At 31.4% G+C, this 24,859-nt stretch overlaps 1 protein-coding gene across 37 annotated transcripts in view; it reads right to left on the bottom strand.

The window, feature by feature from the left end:
* The window catches only part of LOC124428424 (microtubule-actin cross-linking factor 1), a 115,949-nt gene that overhangs the window by 71,932 nt on the left and 19,158 nt on the right, over positions 1–24,859 (bottom strand). For 23 of the 37 annotated variants that reach the window (XR_006943154.1, XM_046972444.1, XM_046972424.1 and 20 more), the window contains exons 1-2: positions 7,287–7,503; positions 907–968 (exon numbers count right to left, since the gene is read on the bottom strand). Coding sequence is in view for 36 of the 37 variants with exons in the window: in XM_046972444.1 (XP_046828400.1) it covers positions 907–968; positions 7,287–7,491 (267 nt within the window). In the remaining variant the exon portion in view is untranslated. Of the gene's footprint in view, positions 1–906; positions 969–7,286; positions 7,504–7,565; positions 8,150–24,859 lie in introns of those variants that run through there. The other 14 variants (XM_046972438.1, XM_046972437.1, XM_046972432.1 and 11 more) reach the window with 4 other exon arrangements.

The following is a 24,859-nucleotide window of genomic DNA, read 5'->3' on the forward strand; positions in this document are numbered from 1 at the left end:
AATGAAATAAATAACGATAAGTGATAAAAAAAATTTTCATTAATATTAATCTATAGGTATTAAAATAAAAGTGTCAAATAAACATTAAAAATTTAATATAGATCGAATCTAATTACTAATATAATCAATGTAATATTGATAGATCGATATATTGAGACATATATCAATAATAAAATATTTATTTCATTCCTATATATATATTTCTTTTTTTTTTTTTTTGACATATACTTATATTATTTAGATATTATTTAGACCACAATATTTTTTAGATCCATAACGATTCGACTTATCAAAGAAGAAATGTAAAAATATAGATCGAATCGCTTTAATAAATGAAAATATAGAATCGATCGATAAACGTTATCCACGCACGTTCCTCGTTATCTACATATAACAATAAAATGCCGTTAACGGAACGAGGAATATAACTTTTTTTTTTTCTTTTTACAAAATATCGACTGAAGTACGGTGCAAAATCAAAGAGTAAAAGATTTATACTTTGTGTTAGACTAATGGCATATTAGTGATAATCTTACATTATCAAAAATAAAGCATTGTCTATACACATACTTTTAGATAAAACAGATGTATCATTTAATTGTCAAGTATCTTGTTATAAAAAACAAAAAAAAAAACAAAAACAAAAAATATATGAGCTGCTATCTTAAAGATATACTTCAGTATCACGATGATGTAATTCAAGAATTATAAACATTTCGTCGAGTCATTGCAATGAAAGTTTTATGATAGCTTGTCGAAATTATTTTGAAAGGTTCGACAGTTCAACAATGAGTATAATCTTCTTCTTCTTAGGAGAACAAAAAAAAAAAATAAAAAAAAAATAAAAACACGTCGAGATTCGTCGATCGATAATTTTTTAACGAATTTATGAACTTTGTATATTACCTTTTTCAAGTGTTTGTTCACCCATTTCGTAAAGGTCTTCTTTTGTATGGCGTCTCTTTCGTCTGTAAAAAAAAAGGAGAAAGGGAGGATATACATGTGTTAATTCCAAAAAAAAAAAGAACAAAACAAAACAAATTATATATATATATATATATATATATATATATATATACACACAAAAATAAGATATGTTATGAGAAAAGAAAAACATATATCATTCATTAATACTTTCGGTGTCATCCTTCGAGTCGACAACTTTTTAATCTTTTGTTGTCATTATTCTGTTCAAAGTATGACTCATCGTTAGAAGATATTATTACGTCAAAGATAAACAACACACTGACTATTTTATCTTATCTCTATCGTTAATATTTATACGAAGAATTCTGTGTTCCCCTTTTCTAAAGACTATTAGTAAAAAGAGGCGGGAAGAAAGAAAGAAAGAAAGAAAAAAATAAAAATGAAGAAATGCAAGACGACGAAAAGTGCATGCTAAATTTGTTCATTCTCTTATCAAATCCTTTTTATAAGAAATAAATACGTATGTTATTTCCATCGCCCGTCAGATACTTCCTTCAGTACTTAAAGTACTATTATTGATAAGTATGCCCCTTTTAACTCTGAAATTTCTTCTTAAGCATGATCATTCGTAAAACAAAGAAGCTCTGTTATTACGATAGTTAATCACGTTATTTATATCATTTATTCTTAAATGACAATTTTATTCAACAATTGACCCTAGAAGTTTATTTTTATTAACAACAATAGGACCCATGAGAGAGAAAGGGAAAAAAAATGGACGTATCTCAAGGGATAAATTTCATTTCACATAACGTAACACGATAATGTGACCCGACAAAGAGCTATTAGGTTATTATGGATCATTTGAGAATCATTCTGAGATTTATTTATCTAATGGCTTAGAAATAAAGAAGAATGAAATTTATATTAAAAAATATAACCTATACTCTCCAACGAATGTTTCTTTTTTTTTTTTGTATAAATGAAACGAAATAAATTTCTATTGTCTAACTATTTTTATACTTTCATTAGATTATATATAATACTTTCCAAATGCCTTGAGAAAGAGAAGACGTCTTGAAGTCTTGATGTCTAAAAACGAACTAAATGTGAAAGAAGGTGAACACCTCTCGTTGGGAGATATCGTCAAGATCATAGCCAATGTTTATAAACATAAACGCACGTACGTATATACGTACGTACGTACGCCGAATGTCTGATTCATAAACTACTAAGGTCTAATCGAATCAACAATATAAAAAAAAAAAAAAAAAAAAAAAAAAAATAGAAACAACATTCAACTGAATATACCAAACTTCCATTTAAACTTTACCATTAAGAAGACATGTGTATTTCTCTCTCTTTCTCTCTCTCTCTTCTCTCTCTCTCTCTCTCTCTCTCTCTCTCTCTTTAACAGAGGAAAGTAAATAAAGAATCTTCTCAATGTCTCAATCTGTTTTCTCGATAAATAAACTACGTCTAATGTATCTTCGAATGAATTTGTAGTAAAAAAAAAGAGAGAGAGAGAGATAAAAAAAAAAAAAGAGAGGAAAAGAGGAAAAAAATATATAAATATAAGTATCGTTAAAATTAAGTTTTACAATCTTTTACAAATCTATCGAACTCGAATAAATTTATTAAAATTCGTTAATGTACTTTTCAAAGAAAAAAATATATGAATATTTTTCAAGAATATTTGTTCCTGTTGAACAATATTCCATACGTATTTTTCTTTTTTCTTTTTTCATCTTTCGAAAATTAATATTTATTGTATGCACGAATGTGTGGGTAGAAGAATATAATATTGAATGGTATTGAATTATTAAAATGACTAAATAAACTCTGATTGTACGGATAAAGAAAACGTTTGACATCTTACGTGATGTTAAATTCTTTCAAACAAAATCTCAGACAGAGAAAGAAAGAGAGAGCGAGAGAGAGAGAGAGAGAGAGAGAGAGAAACGTTAGTTGAGTGCTTTTGTCATTAGCCATTAAGTGAATAACTTTCTTAGGTATTCGTTAGACACTTAAACATTGCCACGAAGTATTTCTTCTTCCTTTGTTAATTTCAACGATTCCGTCATTCGTCCGTCATAGTTTTTCTTTATGTAGAAATGACTATGCGGTTGAGACTTTTAGTCTAAATTTAGTTTCGAAGAGAATGAATTTCTTTTTAATCCTTTATAAACCAATTTATTATTTTATGTAAAAACAAAAAATAAAATATATATATATATATATATATATATATGCACAAAGTGAAACTTATATTTAATAAATATTAATTTTAATTTGATTTTAATGTTGAATAAGGAAGAGGATGAAAATTTTTGTCTGCTTTTAAATAATTACAATATTTGTAATTGATAATATAATTATATATTAAGTATTGATTGATCGAGATCAATAGTTAAGAAATGATCGAGACCGTGATGCGAATAAACGTTTAAAGACACCGACGAAGTATCCTAATATGGTTTGATATTGCGACAAAGGATAGAGCAAAGAAAACGAAGAACGTATCATTACGAAAGTCAAATTTACTACTCTTACATAGATATTTCCTTGATTACTGGGTGTGCCATGTATGCACATATATACGTATACATATAACATATACGTATACATATCAGCTGAACAAATAATCGCTGTTCAATTAATTCGAGCTTATCGATATTCTTTATATATATATATATATATATGTTATAATAATGTTATTTATATATATATATATTTATATATATCTATCGAAATTGTTTCTATCTGATTTGAGAAGAAAAAAAAAAGGAAAAGAAAAAGAGGAAGAAGAAGAAAAAAGAAACTATGACCATATTAGGTGGACACACATATATGTGCGTGCAACATAAAATGCACTTCGAAGTACATTATCGTCGGTCATAAAATTAAACCATCTTGAGTGCCGTCCTCAAACATACTTCGCGAGTTTCTCTCTTTCTTTCTTTCTTTCTCACTCTCTTTATCTAATGCAACACGAATATATTCAAGCTCGAAAAGAAAGAGAGAGAGAGAAAGAGCACAGATAGCGGTACTTTCAAATTTAAAAGCGCTTCACCCACGAGACGCTTGGAAATATTTCAAGTGGCCATCGCTCTTGGCGATATATCTCGACTGCTATGCTATGTCAATGACTTTACCGATGGTTTCTTCTTAATTGGCATGTTTCCTTCTCGCCTCTCTTATTATACTTCACAGGCTGTACGTTTTATCTCGATTGACCGACTCGATGACGTTTTAGCGTTCACTGACACTCTACTTCTTATTCATATTTATTTGGAATCTAATCAAACGCATAGGATATTATTAAAAAAAAAAAAAAAAAAAAAAAAAAAAAAAAAAACAAACAAAGAAAAAAGGGAAATATTTTCTTCGGATTCCAATCATCCCAAAAAGAATATTATTTATTTTGAAATATAAAGTATATTTGTATATGTATGTAAGAGTTTAATTAGTAAAAGACAATGTTGATAAAATTGATGGATCTTTATCGTACGTATTTTCTTGTCTCGAAAATTTTCTTTGTATTTTAATCAATTCAAATATCAATAAAATACCTAAAAGTCCTAATCTATACGTTATAATATAATCTATTAAAAATTTCTTTCTATCTGTTATAATCGTTTTAAAAATCATCATTCACTCATTAAAATGTAATATATTGGGATTTGAATTAGTAAGTAAAACGAGTAAGAAAGAGTTAAAGTTAATAAAATGTTAATACAATTTTTCCAGATTAATTGTTTAAAAAGTAAAGACAATTAGAAAGAGAAATAGTCTTTAACTGAGAGGCTAACCCATTTTATTCGGCGACCTATGAACTTCATTCATCAAGAATATTGCTGTCATCTATTCTTGTCTCATTCTAAACACGACGACGACTTATCACTAACAATGTCAAGTAGTAAGGATCATCGTACGAAATATTGTGCCTTGATGATCGTTAATAGTATGATAATAAAATTACGGTTTATTCCACTTTGCTCTTTCGCAACGTAATCTTTCGATTCTTCGAAGGCACTAATAGTTTTCAATTGCTATCTTACTTCTATCCATTTATCTATCTATTTACTTATCTATCTTTTCATCTCGATAATTATAAACCTTTCTACAATATCTATCTATCCATCTATCAAACGAAATTGATAATTTATTTGCTTTTTATTTTTTTTTATTCTTTTATGTAAATCATTAATAAACAAATCAAAGATTCACACACACTCTCTCTCTCTCTCCCTCTCTTTTGCTCTCTATCCTCGACACATGTAATTAACCGTATATTTATTATTATCACATCGTCGAGATACGTCAAGTAGTCTAGCAAAGGAGGAATGTTGGCTTCGATCCCAATCAAGATCGAAAGTATTGCATCCTGACTTTGGCCTTTCGATGTATCGTACTATGGCATCCTATCCCGAATACTTTTGGCAAACCCTTTTCCCTACCATACTGACCCTCCCTCTCTCTCTCTCTCTCTCTCTCTCTCTCTCTCTCTCTCTCTCTCACCCTTTTTTTCTATCTCTCATTTTCTTTCTCTCTCGTTGAAATTAAACGAACCCATTTACTTCGTTGACATTCAACTTAGGGTCAAGGCACAGATCTATCGATTCGAAAATGTCGAACGTGATCGATCAAGTATTACTTTTCTTTTGTCTTTTCCAAAGCTGTAAAATTGTTAATAAATCATTAAGAAGAAGAAAAAAAAAAAAAAGAAAGTAAAGAACAAAACAGATTTTCAAGATGAGGAGAGTCCTTAAATTTAAACAGCCCGATACTTTCCAAATACAGCAGATAATTTCGATCGAAAGATTAAATAATTTCTTTTACGAATAAATCTACAAGTCAAATTGTTATATATTGTCTGCTTGATATTATCGATTGGAAAGTATCGAGATTATAGAGGAGGACGGAGGACGAGAGCTTGAGCAATCGACAGCTTGACCAGGAAAAAAAACTATTGTCATTATCAGAATCGCATTGACAAAAGAGAAAATAAAATTAATAATAATAATAATAATAATAATAATAATAACCTATCCATTCTTATCTCCCCTCCCCAGAGAAAAAGAAAATAAATTAATTAATTAAATAATTATGTAAATTAGTTAACGTAACGTATCTCTCAATGAAAACGATCACAATCGCAATTATATAAGCTACTTTGTAATAAGCTCATAGATCTAAGTATCTCACGTTACGTATCTGCGTTCCAGTGGTAATGAGACGGGGAAAGGAAAAAAGGATGACGAGGTTTGAGGATCGAGGGAGGGGAGGAGGGGAGAAGGGGGCAGAAATACTCGCGTGGGTGATCGATCGTTCGATCTCTGGTCAAGCTATCGTTCGAAAATCCTAATAAATGCTGGATAAACCTTCGTGGAAGCTCGAATTCAGGTAACAGTATGATAATGAATAAAAGGAAGGACAAGAAGAAAAAAAAGTTTCTAGAAAAATGATGATCACCTAAATGATACTATTTATAGATTTACGATCATTTCTACTAAATGATAATGATCGTGTTAGGATGTACATATATGGAATTTCTCTGACGAATACTCATTGAAATCGCAATGATTACGTGTACGTTAAAGAATTCCTTCCCATTTGATTATTACGCGTCATAGGGATACGTAGAGTAAAAATATTTAAGTTATTTGAAGAAGAAAAAAAGAAAAAGAAACAAAAAAAAAATCTCGTGCAAAGTTACGATTAGTTGGACGGGGTAGGAGTGCGTGTTAAAAAAAAAAAAAAAAGAAAAAAAAACCAAAATGAAAGAAATAAATAAAACTTGACAAATGTATGTCCTGTGTTTGCTTCGAAGTTAAAAATATACGAGAATGAATGATCGATAAAATTTCTCATATCGATTGAAAATTGTGTTAATCGTTAATTGAAACAATATATTATTCACACGCACCCACGCACGCACATAATTGAAACTCAACAAATGAAACTAAAACAATATATCTATAACGATTAATTAAGCGAAATCAAAAACAGATCTGAACAATGATTTGAAATGAAACGAGACGAAACATGATATTAATTATCAGCGAATTGGTTATATGGATTTGAACTGAAAAAGAAAAAAAAAAAAAAAAAATGAGACTTGCTAACGATAGGAATATAGGAGGATAGAGTATAGCAGGGAATGACTTAAAAAATGTTAATGAGGAAACAAGGGGAAAAAAAAACGAAAAGAAAAAAAAAAGAAAAAAAAAAGAAAAACGAGATGATGTAAAAAAAAAAGAAAAAAGAAAATATTATTAGAAGGAGTCGGGGAAGTGAGTTACGAGCTTTCATCGAAAATGTCCAGCATCACATGCTCAAGAATCTCGGCCACCTACCATGCGCCTCGATGAACATCGCCCAGCAGCCCCAGAATGCAGCTTGGGTGCTGCTGGATCGTTGTTCCTCGAGTACGTCCACCACCACCACCTCCTCCTCCTCTCCCTCCTCGTTATCATCATCATCATTGTCCACCTTCACCACCCCATTCTCTTTCTCTTCCTCCTCCTCATCTTGATCCTCCTCTTGCTCATCCCCCATCATTTCTATCTCTTCTGAAGCACGTTTCTTCTCGCAAACCGTATACAACGACGTTGAGTATCCGTTTCCGTTCTGACCTTTGAACTTGGAGAGACTCTCCTCGTAGCCATGCTGTGACCTCTGCTCACGGTGATGCTCGGCGACGGTGTCAGCTGGATCGAAGCCCAACCTCTCCTTGTAGTAAGCTTGAGTCGACATCTTTTGACTTCCTTTGATCTTTCACCGACTTTTATTATCTCCTATTTTTGTTTGTCCGTTTGTTTGTTTGTTTGTTTGTTTGTTCGTTGATTTACTTGTTTGTTTTTCTTCTTTTTCCTCTTGCTTATTCCCTAGGAGATATTTCAAACTGTCCTTTCGACACGCTTTTAAATGCGCATCTTTAACACTATCTAGTTCACCATTAATTAGTTTTATTTTTCTTTTCTTTTCAATACTTTTCTTTTTGTTTTTTTCTTTTGTCACACTTCATACACTTGCATATTTGTTTCGAATACACTGAATCTTTTCTTTGTCCGAACACCACACATTGATGATTATTTTACTCGAAGATTGTTCGATTTTGACGACCACGTTCAATCACGATTTTTATTCCCCCTCCTCCTCCTCTCTCTCTCTCTCTCTCTCTCTCTTTCTTTCTCGTTCGATTATGTTCGTTCGTTCGATCGAAGGACACCGTCTACAATATCGTTTTATTTTATTAATAAATTTTAATTTCATTTAAATATCAATGACGAATCGTACGTTCTCTATTTAAAGATACGCGACTGCAATGTAGATCTATTTTAGGTCGAATGATATCAAACGAAGATCATAAAGTTCTATGATATGTAAAATTGCTTTTAAAAAAAAAAACGAGGTCATCTGTAAGGATAATTTGGGGAGAGAGGGACGAAACGAGAGGGCGAAGGACGGACCTCACCCTAGTTTCTACGAGCGATCGATAATTTCTCATCCGACGAAAAAGAAAGGAGCGTAGAATATCAGACAAAGGTGAGAATTAAAAGGAGAAAAAAAAAAAATACCAAAACAGAAGAACGGCACAAAATAATTTTTGTTGAATTGAACGAGGAAAAAAAAGCTGAAGAATAAAAAAAAAAAAAATGAAAAAGAAAAAGAAAGAAAGAAAGAAAAATGAAAAAGAAAAAGAAAGAAATAGAAATAGAAGAATAAAATCGTACCAATAGTCGATCGATCGATCGATCGATCAATCGATCAATCAAATGGCAATCTCGAAAGAATAAAAGAGACAATTCGAAGCAAAGCTGCTAGCAAACGACCGTTCGTGAGACGCGTGGACACGAGACTGTGAAGGAAGTCTCGACGATCGAGGATCGGTACCCGAGTGAACGCGAGCGCTCACGTTCGCTTTATCCGCGCATATGGTATCCCCGCATATGGTAATCATGAATCGGCACTCGTAACTGTAGCGTGGGTGTCGTGTCCTCTGAAAACGACCCACGGAATCGATTTCATGCTTTACAAAATCGATTGGTATGAAATAAAAAAAAAAAAAAAATCATTTCCTTCTCCTCTTTTAACTATAAAAATTATTAGACAAAAAATTGTTTTCTTCGTCGAGTGTATTTCCTCTCCCTTTTATTTTTCTTTTTTTTTTTTAAATAATTAATAAATAATTACGTCGGCTAATGAGTTCGATTTAAATGTCCTAATGAAAATTGTATAAAATTATAAGAATATATATATATATATAAATAATATTTATATAAGATAGAGAAACTAAGAGACTAGTCTAAAAATGATTTTAAAACTTTGTACCTATTATCGACGTATAAAAAAAAAAAAAAAAAAAAAAAGAAAAATAAATAAATAAATCAAATTCGTCCAGTTATACGAAATAAATGTTGTGAAAGCAGAAAAAAGAATAATAATAATAATAATAAAAAAAAAAAAAAGAATGTAGAAAAAAAAAATATTATGGCTCGTACGATCGATTAGAATTTCTTATCAGCATCACGTTTTAAAATAAATGATATTCATCGTTAAATATACATGAGCCTCAAATCTAACTGAAATTACATACATATACCAACTGATTTTATAATTTATATAGAGGGGACCAAAACCGGTGCAAAACTTGAGGCGACCTGATCGAGAAACGACTACGCTCGTCGAGTTTGTGGGCGCGATTATCGAGTCTGCATTACGTCACGTTTGGTTCCGGACCGAAGAGTACAGGACACGAAGGTACAGAGATCGATTCAGCACCTGCTAACTTCCTACGTAGCTAACTGCAAAGAGATACCTTGCTTTTTAAGATCAATTTACCAGCGCAAAACGCGTTCCACGATCATTAACCGATTTTATTTATAGAGAGTTTGCAAGGTGTTCACTATTATCCAATGATTGATAGTCTCTTTCTCTCTCGTTCTCTCTCTCGCTCACTTTCCGTCTCTGTCTGTTCGTGTATCAAACCAAAAGAAAATATCTGACAAAATGATAATACGTAATAAATGATCGATAACATAAATGATAATAATGATCGATGTATTATTTTCACATTGAAAATAAATTATCTAACACGTTCGTTGATATATTGTAAAATAAAACAGCTGATTCGATATCATTCAATTAACAATAAATTATATTTAATTATTGTATAATTGTTCATTGAGAAAAAAAAAAACAGAAAAGGAAAAAAATCATCAGCTGATTGGACCAGTACATTTATGAGGAAAAAAAATATCTACCAATTATCTAACTTATTCTTGGAAAAATGAAACCGATTCAATTTATGAAACTTCATCACCATCATCATCATCATCATCATCATCATCATCGCAGTTCCTAAAAAGAGAGGAAGCTTTATGAACGCAATTAATCCGATAATAATCATCCTCAGAATCATGAACGTTTTCTTCATATCCTCACGAAATCATTCTGTGTCTTTATAAGTCCATTCATGAAGACTGAGCAAGGTGACTCATTTCTTTCTCTTTCTCTCTCCAGTGTTAGTCATACCTCGTGAATGTATATATATATATATATATGTGTGTGTGTGTATGTGTGCGAGTGTGTGTATGTACTTTACTTAGTGTAAACAACGATGCTTTACGATAAAAGATTATACTTGGATAGGTCGAAATGTTTTGACCTTAAAAAAACAATAAAAGGAGAATGTTCAACATAAGAAATTGAAAATTATACTCGTTAAAAATAAATCTCTCGAAGAAAATTATAATATCTTCCGTTTCGACATGTTCCACGGCAATTTCAATGCATTATGTATATTTGAAAATAAATTTTTCAATACGACTGTTTTAGTTTTCAAGTAGAAACAGCGAAAGTAGGACGGTTCGATAATAACGAGTACGAAACTACATACATGCATACATACATACATATATATATATATATATTTATATATATATATATATATCTATATATATATATATATATATGTATATAAGTAGCTGTGCACGAAAGAGATCCAAGTTGAAACGAAGCGAGAATAATAATCTCGCTATTACGATCGAGACTTTCTCGGCAGGTTTACGTAATCTTAATCGAACGAAGATCGCTCGCACGATTGACGATAGTTGTGCTCTTTTTTCTTTTCTCTCTTTTTTTTTTTTTGTTTTGTTTTATTTTGTCTCTATCTTCTCATCTTTTCATTGTTTTTTTCTCTGTCTTTTTTCGTTTTTTTTTTGTTTTCTTTTGTTTTTCTTTTTCCTTGCAAGAAAACATTATCAAATAAGTCCCGACAATTATACGTAAACGAGCTTGCGACGTAGACTTTCGAAATGATTTCTGCATTTCCTGGTATTGCGAACCGGAAATGGTAATAGCCGCAAGAACGTCCGCTCCATTATATTCCCTAACGTTTATAATACCATTTAAAAATTTTCTATCCACAAGATTTCCCTTCGTTTATTGAATTAAAATATTACGAAATATTATTTCAATTTCTATCAAGGACATTCGAATGAGATAATAATTTTCTACAATCTAATAATTTTGTCGCCATTTTCTTTTTTGTTTTCTTTGTTCTTCTTTTCACCTCCTTCGAGATATCTCTTCAAAGTACGAATGAAATTTAAAAATCGTTCCAAAGTCTAATTCGTTTCGTATCTAAAAATTAAAATCTTAAGATGTTGTAATCGAATTCGTTATCTCATTTGAAATATCTCACGGGGATCTCTGAAATAAAAATTCGCCTTCTAATAGAATCTTCGTTTCGTAAGTAACGAAAATTATACACCGAGACTTTGAGTCTATATAATAATGTTAAAAAAAAAAGAAAAGAAAAGAAAAGAAAAGAAAAGAAAAGAAAATAAATATAATGTTCTATGATTTATAGGAAATTATACATGATTAAAAAATTAAAAACTAGTGAAATATCGAAAATGTTAAAAAAGAAAAGAACCTTCGTCTTTCCCACGTTCGATTTCCGTCCTTTGAGGGCACTTGAAAAGAATTCAGGAAACGAAGAAAGAAGAAGAAGAAGAAGAAGAAGAAGCAGAAGAAGAAGAAGAAGCAAACGTGGCTCGTGCCGATGCATAGCCACGAGATCATCGAGAAGGATTTCGAAACGCTGGCATACCTAACGGTATGTCTCGAAGGTGGAGGTTAAACTGAGTGCCAGGAGAACGTTTGCCTTCGAAGCTGTCGACTCTCTCGAAGGAACTTCGCGTCCTTGCGAATTTCGATCAATCGATCAATCGATCGATCTATCTATCGATCTCAACTGTCTCTAATCCTATCTTATACAGATCTAACTGAACGAATCGTTCGATCTCTTAATCGTCGGACATTTTCAAAATTTATCAATTATTTCGTAAATAAATTAAATAAAAAATGTATTCATTAATATTGTTGTTGTTATTATATATATATATATATATATATATATATATATATATATATATAGAGAGAGAGAGAGAGAGAGAGAGATTATGTTGTAATTATTATGCAAAAGTATAATTATATTCAAGATATACGCAAGATATAATTATTAGTAATAAAAATTGTATAATATATTAAATTATAAAGAAAATGAATTGTTAAATACGGAGAAATTTAATTGTGAAGGTTTAACGATCAAATATGGTCTGAGGATACATAATCCAAGCGGCAATTGAAAATTACGAAGATTCTAATGACAGGAACAAAGCAAGTCGTGAGAAAGCAAGGACAGTAAAGCGTACAAACGCCACATGGATATTGCGAATAAATTTTAGTAGGGATATACACACACACTCAGGATACTTTGCAACTTAAGATATAATCCTTGAAAATGTCACATAAAGGCTTGCGACAGTATTTTAACGGCGTGAAGATCAAAGCTGACAGCAGCCAGCCATTTCGCCGACTTCCAAGTCCTACCGTAGAGGACCGGAAAGAGAAAAGAAAAGAAAATGAAAGAGAGAGAGAGAGAGAGAGAGAGAGAGAGAGAGAGAGAGAAATTATTACATATTCCGAGATTAAAATCTTAAGAAGGAATAATCATAAATATTAGCTAACGAGGAAAGTGAAAAATTGAACATCAGAAATTCTAATCGCCTCTAATAAATGTGATTTAATTAAAGTACTACTGGTATTATCGAATCCATAAATATTAAAATAAAATAATATCGTCAAAATTATATATAAAAAAAAAAAAAAAAAAAAAAAAAAAAAAAAAAAAAACAAATCGATAATAATTAAATCAGACCGAAGAAAGTTCGATCAGTAATCACCGATTAATATCTTTAAATTAAAACCGCTACGCTCTATGAGGATTGGACCAACGAAGATGATTTAACAATAGATCAATTTCTCAGACGGTACTTTTCGTAGAGCAAAACAGATCATTTGAAATACTTTAGACGCAAAAAAAAAAAAAATAAACAAACAAACAAACGCGTCTTAAATGAAAATAAGTGATCGTCGAGAAAAAAGAAAACAAAGAAAAAAAAGAGAAAAGAAAAGAAAAGAACAGGAAAAAAAAATCAATAACAAATCTATAGATCAATGTAGATTCATCGTTATCTCTAAATCAATGTGATCCCAATACGTCGAACGAATATAATAGAAAATAATTAAAGATAGACGAGTTTTAGAGATGATTCGTAAGGATAGATCAGTAGACTCGGTAAAGAGACGCGTGCAATTAGAAAGGTTGGGCTCGAAGCTGAGAAGAGAGAGCGTGGATAGATAAATAGATTCATAGTAAAGTTAGAGAGAAAGAGAAAGAGAAAAAGAGAGAGAGAGAGAGAGAGAGAGAGAGTGAGAGAGAAAGAGATATCGAGAATGAAAAAAAGAGATGAGGAGGAGGATGAGGAGGGAAGTAGAGAGGTGTGAGGAGGGACCGAAGAAAGACATCTATCTATAGATCCTGGACAAGTCGAGTCGTCGAGAGTCTTCCGAGTGCCGCGAACTCGGCGACGCGCCGCGACGCACACCGTTCTTCTCTCGCCTGCCGGAATTAGATGCGAATAGAAAATAGAATGTCGTGCGAGAGTATATACCCCGACGGGATGCGTCGCGACGCCTCTTCTCCTTGGTCCCCTGATCATACTACCGTCGCCCGCCGCGTAGAAAGTTCGAGAGAAAGTGCGTATCCGTTAGTACTTAATCCTCTTTATAATAACTTATTCCTTATTTTATCCCATAACTTCATCCTAAGGTAAACATCGATTGGAATTTTTATGAAGAAACGAGAAATCTTTTCCACGATTATCGATTATCCTTATTTATTTATTTATCTATTCATCTAAGTTGTTGGGAAATTTTTTAGATGAATAATTTTCAATTTTTTTTCTCCCTCGATTATTATTCGTTTTCTCTCTCTCTCTCTCTCTCTCTCTCTCTCTCTCTCTCTTTCTCTCTCTCTTTTTTCTTTTTTGTTCTTTTTTCTTTTGAGAAAAATGAATGAATTAGAAAAATATTCCAACTATTTACATGTCCACCAAAGTTCTACTATATGATATTCTATATCTATTAAATCCGATTAGAATGAATTAATAAATTGGACAATAATTCTGATTGCTTATAAATGACGAAATCAAAATTTCCTATGCGTTTCATATATTCCCTATTTTCTTTTAACGCATAGATTAAAATACTATACAGATTGGCGTGAGTAAACGATTAAGAAAAAGAAAAAAAAAAAGAAAAAGAAAAAGAAAAAGAAAAAAAAAGAAAGGAAAAGGAAAAAAGAAAAAGGAAAGAAAAATATTCTGGCCGTTTGTTCACGAGCACAATCAAATTTTTCTTACACATTTCTTATATCTTTTTTTTTTTTTTTTTTTTTATCCTCTTTTAATGCAGAACGAATGAGGATAAACGACATGTATCTCGCGTTGTTAACCGTTACGCATTGTTTAAAACGAAGACGACGACACGGAAGGAAGCCCCTGGTACATAGAAGTCATGAGACACAGGAAAGTATTGTGTTGAATCATTACCAATCATCATCATCATCGTCGTCGTCGTCGTCGTCATCATCATCATCGTCATGCAAACAATTGAGAAAAAATAAGTTCACCAAGTAAAAAAATTTTGCAAAGAGAAATTTCTTATAAAAAAAATTCCTTTAAAACGAATTAATTCGTCGATTGCTATAGATAACTTTGATTAATGATACACATTAATTATTTTATTAATACTGTCAAGCCTTGGGAAAAGGGTGTGCTCCTTAAACTCAGAAATATTTTTTAATAAAGTAAGAATGACGCTTTAAACAACCTCATTACTTTTCGACGATCGAACGTGCGAACGAGGTCGTATCGAAGTGAGAGTGGGAGAAAGGATAGAATAGGAAAAATGAGAGAGGAGAGAGAGAGAGAGAGAGAGAGAAAGTAGAAAAGAAAAAATAAATGAATGAACGAAGGAACAAAATGAATGGATGAATGATTAAATAAATTAATGAACAAACGTCTCGAATTCACTGATTACTCCAACTCAATTAATATTCTAAATTAAACAACGTAATTAACAAAATTAAAAATTAAATGAAATTATAAATGAACGTTTCTAATAGTACGTCATTTTGATCAGTCTTACTCTTACAAAAAACTCTTACAAAAAAAAAAAAAAGAAAGAAAGAAAGAAAGAGAAAAATATTCCAGAATTTTAGATTTTTTATTAGATAATAATTGTATTCGATATAGTGACGATTAATTAATTTCATCGAATTTATTCCAGGTACGTGTATTATAATAAACATATACCGAGAGATTTAACTTACTCAGAGGGAGTCTCGAAAAGGAATGAAAAGAGGGGTGAAAGGGAGAAAGGGGGAGATTGAAGAAGGGAGGGTGGGGTGGTGTGTCCGGTACGGTGGCATTCTTGCGAGCAGTCGCATAACGGGTCCTCGACTTGATATTCTCCCGGACTTACTAACCGAACCTCTAACTTCACACAAACCTCCCGAAGGAATCTCGGTTTCGATGCGGTTATCGAATGTAACGAGGGAAGAGGGGATAATGATTATGCGTATTCCTGGAATCCAGGAATGAACTAATTTCCATTTAACCTATATATATATATATATATATATATATATATATATATATATAAGCACATACACATATAAATAATCAACACGTTATTATGCGTCAACGAATGATATCAAAGAATGATTTCGTGTGTTTTAAGATCAAACAAAACAAAAAAAAAAGAAAAAGAAAAAGAAACTTCATAGAATCATTTATTCACAGACGATTCTATGTGTCTTGGATATCAAAGAATAATACAACCATAATAAAAAGAAAGGAGCCTCTCGAATGTATGACGATCGATCCATAAATGGTTAGGTATGGGGGCCGTTGTAATGATACGTGGGAGAGAGCATGAGGTAAGAAAAAAAAATAATAAAAAACCGAAAAGAATAATAATAATAATAATAATAATAATAATAATAATGATGATGATGATGATGATGATGGAAGACACGTGGGGTATAAGTTACAAAGGACTCGAAACCAAACAAAGAAGACATGGTCTCATCAATCGACGAATCTTAATTGTCTCTAATTGTGTAAAAATTTTTTTTACGCTCATCTAACCCATCCCATACTATATTTGGAATTTTATAACATTTTATTTTCACGTAGGTGTCCCGTTGTTTTTAGGATGATATCACGTTTTTATCAAGATCGATATACATTTCATCTTAAACCTAATCGAGATACGTGAGTTGACGAAGAATGCTGCCACTTCTGTCTTCCTTATATATATATATATATATATTAATTAATATATATTAGGAATTTTATCGCTTTTCTCATTGGTCAAAATGAATGAAAACTAATCTACCAGATTTAAACAATTTCACAAACGTTTCCTTATTTATACCTCTATCACCTCCTTTTTCTGAGAAAAGAAAGAAGATTAAAAAAGGAATAAAAAAGAAAAAAAAAAAAGAAAAAAAAAGATAAAAAAAATAAAAAAAAATTGATCTTCACGGACGAGACGATTTCGAAAATTCCTGAGAACATCATGACGTAACAATGAGATGTTTAAATTGAAGAATGTAAAACAAAGGCATGTTTGAATTAATAGGTAGCACAGGTAGGTAGATAGGTAGTCGAGAGTTAGCAGGCAAACAGGTAAGCAAGCAAGCAAGCAAGCAAGCAAGCAAGCAAGCAAGCAAGCAAGCAAGCAAGCAAGCAAGTAAGCAAGCAAGTAAGTAAGTAAGTAAGCAACCAAGGAGGCAACCAAGCAAGCAAGTAAGTAAGTAAGGAACGCGTTTAGCCCTGCCCAGCTCAGCGCCCTACCCTATAGCTTGCCCTGCCCAGACCAGTTCGCCCACGGCGAGGACTAACTGTGAGGACGATGTCTCGTCTTCGCAACGACTGATCAAACCGAATCGCATGTGACTTTAATTCCGGATAACAGCTATGTCGATTTCTATGTCGATGGTAATCCTCCCCTCCTCCCTCTCTCTCCCTCCCGCCCTCCCGCCCTCCCCCGACTTGGCTCTAACGGATCACCCGCATTTAAAGAAGAAGCCGCTATTGTCCTAGTCTGCTAGATGTGTTTCGACGTCATAAAACAAGATAAATAGATAATTGGTTTCTAACGGGTTTGAATGTTACTGTTAAGTGACATCTAAAGTCTTAATAAATTGTTTAGAAATTATTGGTCTCAAAAAAAAAAAAAAAATAAAAAAAAAAAAAGAAAAAAAATATGCTCATTTCTATTTGGAGATTTCTTTTTTCTATACGATCTTTTTACGCGACTATTGTTTTCATGGAAATATTTAATTGAACAATATATTGTATTCCCTATTATTATATTATTCATTGGATAAAAAATATTTAAGTTGTTATTAGATATTATAAAAACTAATCGTACATCATTGATCGTAAAATATTATAATTAAAATCTCTGATATATAAAAATAAAATAAAATAAGAAACAATCCTATCGAATTATTTAATATTCTATCGATAAAAAATGAAAATAAAAGATGAAGCCAAAAATTAAAAGAAAAGAAAAGAAAAGAAAAAAAAAAAAAACAGAAAAAAAATAAGAAAACAAAAGCCCAAAAAGAATAGCTGTCGAAAATTTTCAAGAAATAGAAAAAAATTCAAACGTCGTAACCCTTCGGGCAATGTTGAAAAAGGAAAAAAATAAATAAATAAATAAATAACTAAAAAAAAAAAAAAAAAAAAACAAGTTGCATTCCATGAAACGATTCTTATCAAGGCCGAACACGCCCTAAGTCGTTAGACGTAGGGCGATAATCGTAATCGTGATCACGATACACAGGTAAATACGTGGTGGCTCGGTCTCGAACATCGGTATCGAACTTGTATCGACGAGATGTCTGCCTGCCATGGGTGAAACTCTGGCATTTCCATATCCGTCGTACGTCATCGATGTTCTCTCCTCGTGCATATAAGTTACTCGTTTCAAACTGACGCCACTGTGTGCCGGAACTCAACCGAGATATTTCCTTTATCATCAGACATTATCGCTACCCGCCTCTTTCTTCGTTATACGTTATATGTATGTGTTAGTTCGAGGTGAGGCATTTTACGAAGACATTTTTTCTTTTTTTGAAAAAGAAATTTTCAATATATATATATATATATGTGTGTGTGTGTGTGTGTGTGTGTGTGTAAAAATAAAAAGAACCTTGCCGATAACAAACTCGTGACATATTCGTTAATAATAGTATTTGTAAGAACAATTTGACAGAAAACAGCTGATATTTATTTTGAATAACAGCTGTTACGTTATAAATTTGACAGATATAACATAGTTGAATATTTATCTAGAAAAAGATTTCATCCCTGGCAGTAATAATGTTTTATTTATATTATAAATAAATATTACATATAACAGCTGTTTTCTGTCAAACTTGGAATCATCGATCGGCTGATACAAAAATTCTCTTTTATATTCTTAAAAAAAAAAAAAAAAAAAAAAAAAGTATCTATTGACAAATATTAATAATTATTAATAAGTATAATAACGGTAATTCATTTATTATCGAATATTTATTACATCTTACGATGAGAACACACAGAAATCATTTTGAAAAATGAAACTCCATCTCTGACGTAAGAGGATACCTAAAAGTATATACCTGTCGGAACATAAGGTCGAACGCACCTAGAATATTTATTCTTTATCGTATAACAGAAACATCCTATTTATGGCTACGGATTTAGCTGATCTCCCGAAGAACACCAAAACGAAATGAAAGTATACGGTATGGTAGAAAATGTGAACGTGAACGATTCGTCGTGTTTTACAGGTTGGATGAACGGTTCGAGTTAAACTTCTTGGAAGTCGCAGACACCTGCTAACTATCGTCAACTTGATAAGAGAAACGGTCAGACACTAATAGAGAAATGACCGTTTCGTATATGAACAAGGATAGAAAGAAAAATTAGAATTTTTTATCTTTCCCCGTAATATCTTCGATCATTTTCGACGAAAGATAATTTTAATATTTTTCTTATAAGGATATTTTTGTAAAATTCTTACGAGAAAAAAAAAAAAAGAAAAAGGGGAAAAAAATAATATGCTTTATAGAAATGCAAATTTGTATAGATATACATATATAATAAATTTTTTTAATACTTGAAATAAAATTTTATTATATAGATCGATCCTCGATACTCGATCGGAATCAATCGTTTATTTACGTTAATTCGAAAAAATGAAAATAAATCGTCAAAATAATTTCTACGCGAGAAATAAATGTCTTTAAAGGAAGAATAAAATTTGAACGAAAATCTATTAAAAGGTTAGCCTTATGTAAAGATTTATGTACGACTTAGGTGCCGAGTCGTACCACCGAAACTTGCACGAACATTTCAAACTAACTTTCTAACTGTAATCGCAATATACATTAACTTGTCTAGGATTGCAAAGCCCTCCTTGGCCCTTTTGGGATAGTTAAACTAGTTCAACATGGATATGGGATTAATCGTTCGAAGGATCACGAATGCGAATCAAAATCTAGAAATCATTTTGTATTAGATTAGATCGAAATAGAAATTAGATCGTTCGAAACCTGTTTAGAACTTTGAAAGTGAATGTTTTAAATCATTATATTACATTGTTATTTTCTACGATGCCAATTCATCGAATTCTAATATTAAAAGTTTCATATGGATTAGAAAAATTATAAATAAATTTCTATAGAACTGAGCTATTATCGGAGATCGTTATTAGAGATACATATATTAATAATTAAATACTTGGAAATTTGTTTAGAACTTTGCAAAAAAAAAAAAAAAAAGAAAAAAAAGAAAAGAAAAAATTAAAAAGCAATTAAAAATAAAATCATCATTTATCATTTACAAAATCTTATTAAATTTATCCAACTTTCAATGAATTATTATATTAGAAATTTTGATATAGATTCAAAAATAAATTTCTAATATTAGTAAGAAATTATCCATTGACCAATCGAACTATCATATCTCAGTTGTCTTGACGTTTCAATTAGTTAAGACTTCAACAAGAGAAAAGAAGAGAAACTCTAGATATATATCTATACGAATAGCTTAGCAATTAGCAATTCTAAGCAAAGCGACTAACATTTATGGCGATATACCTATGACATAAATGGGTTATCACGATGCTCCGGAAAGTGCGCCATTAGAGAAACGATTTAACACGATGAAGAAGGAGTGCAGCACGTGTTCGCGTTTACCTGCAAACTTACACTAACGTTAGACGATATTTCTTCGTAGAATTCACTTAAGGCCAAGGAACAATTTCCATAAAACGATGGAGAACACGTTACTTCAGATCGTAAATTTCCAACTTATGTGCATTTACCGGAAAAATGATCTTATGAAATTCTAATGGAAAATTTGTGGGCAAACAAAAAAAAAAAAAAAAAGAAGAAAGAAAGAAAAAGAAAGATCCAAAATCTCAATATTTTTTTTCACTCACGATTTGAAAACATTCACAAAAGAAAAAGGACAAAAAAATCAATCGATCGATCACCATCATTAACCATGTTAAAGATTCTAAACAAATTAATAAGATCAATTTTGATCATAGTAAATAATCATAAATAGAAAAATAATTATTGGATAATAAATAAATACAATAACAAATTACATTTAATTATTAACAAAGATTATTTAAAAAAAAATAAAAACTATAATGGAAAGAATAATTTCTACGTTCAAAATGGAAATGCATTAGTTCCTTTTTCTCATCGTTTGTTCTATAATTAAATCTCATTTTGTATGATTATGTGTGTGTGTGTATGTGTGTGAAAGAAAGAAAAAAATGAGAGAAGAGTAAGAGTAAGAGTAAGAGAGAAAGAAATATGGTTATTATTAGAATGTGTTGGTGCAATCGTTTTCATACTTAAAATGCCATTAGAAAATGGAAATTCCACAACGATGAAATCTTTAAACAAATTCTATCGATAGTTTTCTTAATCATCTCTCTCTCTCTCTCTCTCTCTCTCTGTAATATATATATATTACATCGTATTACGTTATTCTAAAGCTTTGTTTCCACGTTTTAAAGAAGATCACGAAGGATGGAAAAGAAAAGTAGTAGAAAGTAAGTACATTACGGCACGTATTAAAAGAGACGTATCATTTCCACGTTGGCATCCTCGATTACGAAAGTCACGACTGTGTAAAGTTTCGTGCAAAATGTTAAAGCTTTAAAAATAACTTGTATATCTTTTTTCTTTTCATTTCACTTTATCTTATCTCTTTTTCATCATTGAAAATATTCGAAAAGCAACGAACTTCGAAATCGAATATTCGTTTTTAATCTACATATATGAACTTTCTAATTTTCCAAACAAATTTTTCTATTATGTGTGTCCATGTTTATGTGTGTACGTGTGTGTGTATGTGTTTGTACGAACATGTGAATTTTCTTTTAATTTTCTATCCATAAAATATTTTTCCAACTATTTCTCGATTTCTCCATGTTCTTTATTGCGAATATTTTGTTTTTTTTTTTCTTCTGATTAATTTTTAACTAACGATTCTCAATCGATAATTAATACTAGTCAACGTGTGATCAAGTAACTCGATCGAAGAACTCAAGACGACGATAAGGAGGTCGGTCTCGCTTTTATATACCGTTTACAGCCTTGACGAGATACAAGTGTATACGGTGTGTGGTCTTTCTTTAAGGCTTCACTTCAGAGGAGCTGTTAATCCGACCAATTTTTCCCTACTCTACCTTCGTAATACGTTTTAAGAATAAATTAAATAAGTTTTTCTTTCTTTCTCCTCTCTCTCTCTCACACATTTTCTCTCCAAGAGTAGAATATAATACTATTTAGGCTTTCTTCCAAACTTTAATCACCGTCACTTGATTTAGTCACGGTCCAACAGCTCAACCGATTCGTTACTAAAGAGCTTTGCGGAAAGAGAGTTTGCGATCGTGAGATGAACCCAAAATGAATCGCTATAGTCTTAAAATACTCTGTCAAAGAAAAATCAGGTATTGAGATTTAGAGATTTTTTTTACATGACCAGGGCCAAAAGTTCTTTATTCAGCTAAAACACCAATTATAAATAAGTTTCTTTTTTACTTTCTGAACAAAAAAAAAAAAAAGAACATTAAAAAATTCCCAGAAGGTCTCTCCCTTTCTTTCTTAAAAGAAGGAAAAAAAAAAAAAAGGAAAGAGAAAAAACGAAAAAGAATAATTGATCTCTAAGACGATCTAAAAAACTTTTGGCCCGCCCCGTATCTCTAATTCTTCCTTTCCTTCTTTTTTTCTTTTCTTTTTTCTTTTTTTCTCCCTCTTGGCCACCTTCCAAGAATTGTATAAGAAATATTATCGAACGATAAAAATGCTACGAAGGAAATAAGGTCAATTTCCATCTAATTTCAATCAAAGAGAAACTATTGGAAAGTGTGGAAAATCTTATTTCCACCTTGTTGAATATTTAAAAAGCAAAGAAAGAAACAGAAGAGATAGAAAATTGATTTTAAAAGATTCTCACATAACGATAAAAATGGAATATATTGATAAGTAATAAATTCCGCTTGAAAACTTACGACCTTCTTTTCATTTTTAAATTTTGCATTCGTAATATGGAAGGGATTACGCGGAGTCGACGTCCTTGCGATAAAAACAAGTTCCTACTGCACGTGTTTTCCCCGTGTTTGAACGAATGTGCGTGTCCTAAACATTTTTATATAAAACGAGGTTAAAGGATATAAGAGATAATACGAAAAAATTACATATGTAATAATTATAAACTATTAGAAATTTATAATAAAACGCAATTTAAATAGAAACTTTCAAAACGATACATATCTAAGAAGTTTTTAAGAATTAACAATTAATTAAATCCCATTTTCGAAATCCTAAATTACGAATATTTAAAATCAAACACAAAATGATAATACCTAATACGAAGTTTGGCAAACAATTAGAAAACTATCGAGAGTTGAATTAAACGATAAGTATTCTTACGGCGAATGAACTGTTCGAATGAACAGAAACGAATTTTCACGACAAAATATTAGAAAGTGTTTAGATAATGAAAAGTTTATATACTTAAGTATATATTTTTTAATGATAAGTATTTACGACGAAAGAATTAAGATATGAAATAAATCAAAGTAAAACAATAAAGTTTCTAAAAAAGCTTTCAGGTTATAGGAAAGTTTCGTTATTATACTAGTGTTATACTAGGCACTCGTTCTATATCTATCTCTGTCTTTCTAATGGCAGAAACCGGCCGGCCGCAACTGCCACGTTGTTCCCTTCTCTCCCTTTCGTTGTTCCCTTCTCCCTCGAGGTATATAGCCACGACCTCGAGCAGGTATATACCTGGACGACGTCGTCGTAGCTTCAACTGGTTAGAGATTTTACCCGAATATAACAAGCTGCCTCGCTCATTCGACCATCTAATATTATTATATTAATAGATAGAGAGATAGAGAGAGAGAGAGAGAGATGCGAACGATTCGACATAATTATGTTAAACAAAGATTAACATATACACACACATATGTATATACATAAGTATATACGTATAAAAAAAACATGCCTTATTGCAGGTATAAGTCGTACAAAACGTGACTCACTAACGTTTCGTGCTTCGTATTATAATCAAACGACTTTATTCCTCCCCCTTTTTCTCTCTCTCTCTCTCTCTCTCTCTCTCTTTAAACTCACGCGTCGTTGAGTTAGAGAGAGAAAGAGAGAGAACAAGAAATAAACACTTCTGGCAACACAAACAAGAAGACGTAGAAAATAATTTCTTGATTACACGTGTCGCTGTTAAAATCCACTGTACAATATTTCTCTCTCTCTCTCTCTCTCTCTCTCTCTCTCTCTCTCTCTCTCTCTCTCTCTCTCTCTCTCTCTCACTCTGTCTGTCAGTCCGTCTGAGACTTTATTTTTTATCGAATATAAGACGATAAGAAGACGAATACAAGACGGAGAAAGAAAGAGATCGACAATAAAATCAAATAAAATTCTCGCTCTTACTTTTTTTAAAAGAGAAAAAAAAAGAAAAAAAAAAAGAAAAGAAATTCACTTTTCTTCGTCTTTCACTTTTATATATATATATATATATATATATATATATATATATATATATGGTTCACTGTTAAACAACACTCGTTCGTTAAAAACTCACGCACGAAATTAGATTATGGCACTAATTGGGAGAGGATGATAAAATGCATATATATATATATATACATATACATACATATATATATATATATACATATAAAAGAGGATTAACCGATGATTAATTAAATGGGATAGATGAAGGAAAAATATAGAAAGAGAAAAAGAGAGCCGAAAGAATAGAGGACACGCGTCAAGTGTCGCTCCAATGTTCTAACCACGTCGTCTCGTCGCAGACTGCACTCGGATGAACGACAACCGCCCACCCAATCCCTTCTCTCCCCACTCTCTTCTTCGCTACACACACTCACTCTCACTCGTTCT

The sequence above is a fragment of the Vespa crabro genome, chromosome 12 (assembly GCF_910589235.1).
Source record: "Vespa crabro chromosome 12, iyVesCrab1.2, whole genome shotgun sequence".
NCBI lineage: Eukaryota > Metazoa > Arthropoda > Insecta > Hymenoptera > Vespidae > Vespa > Vespa crabro.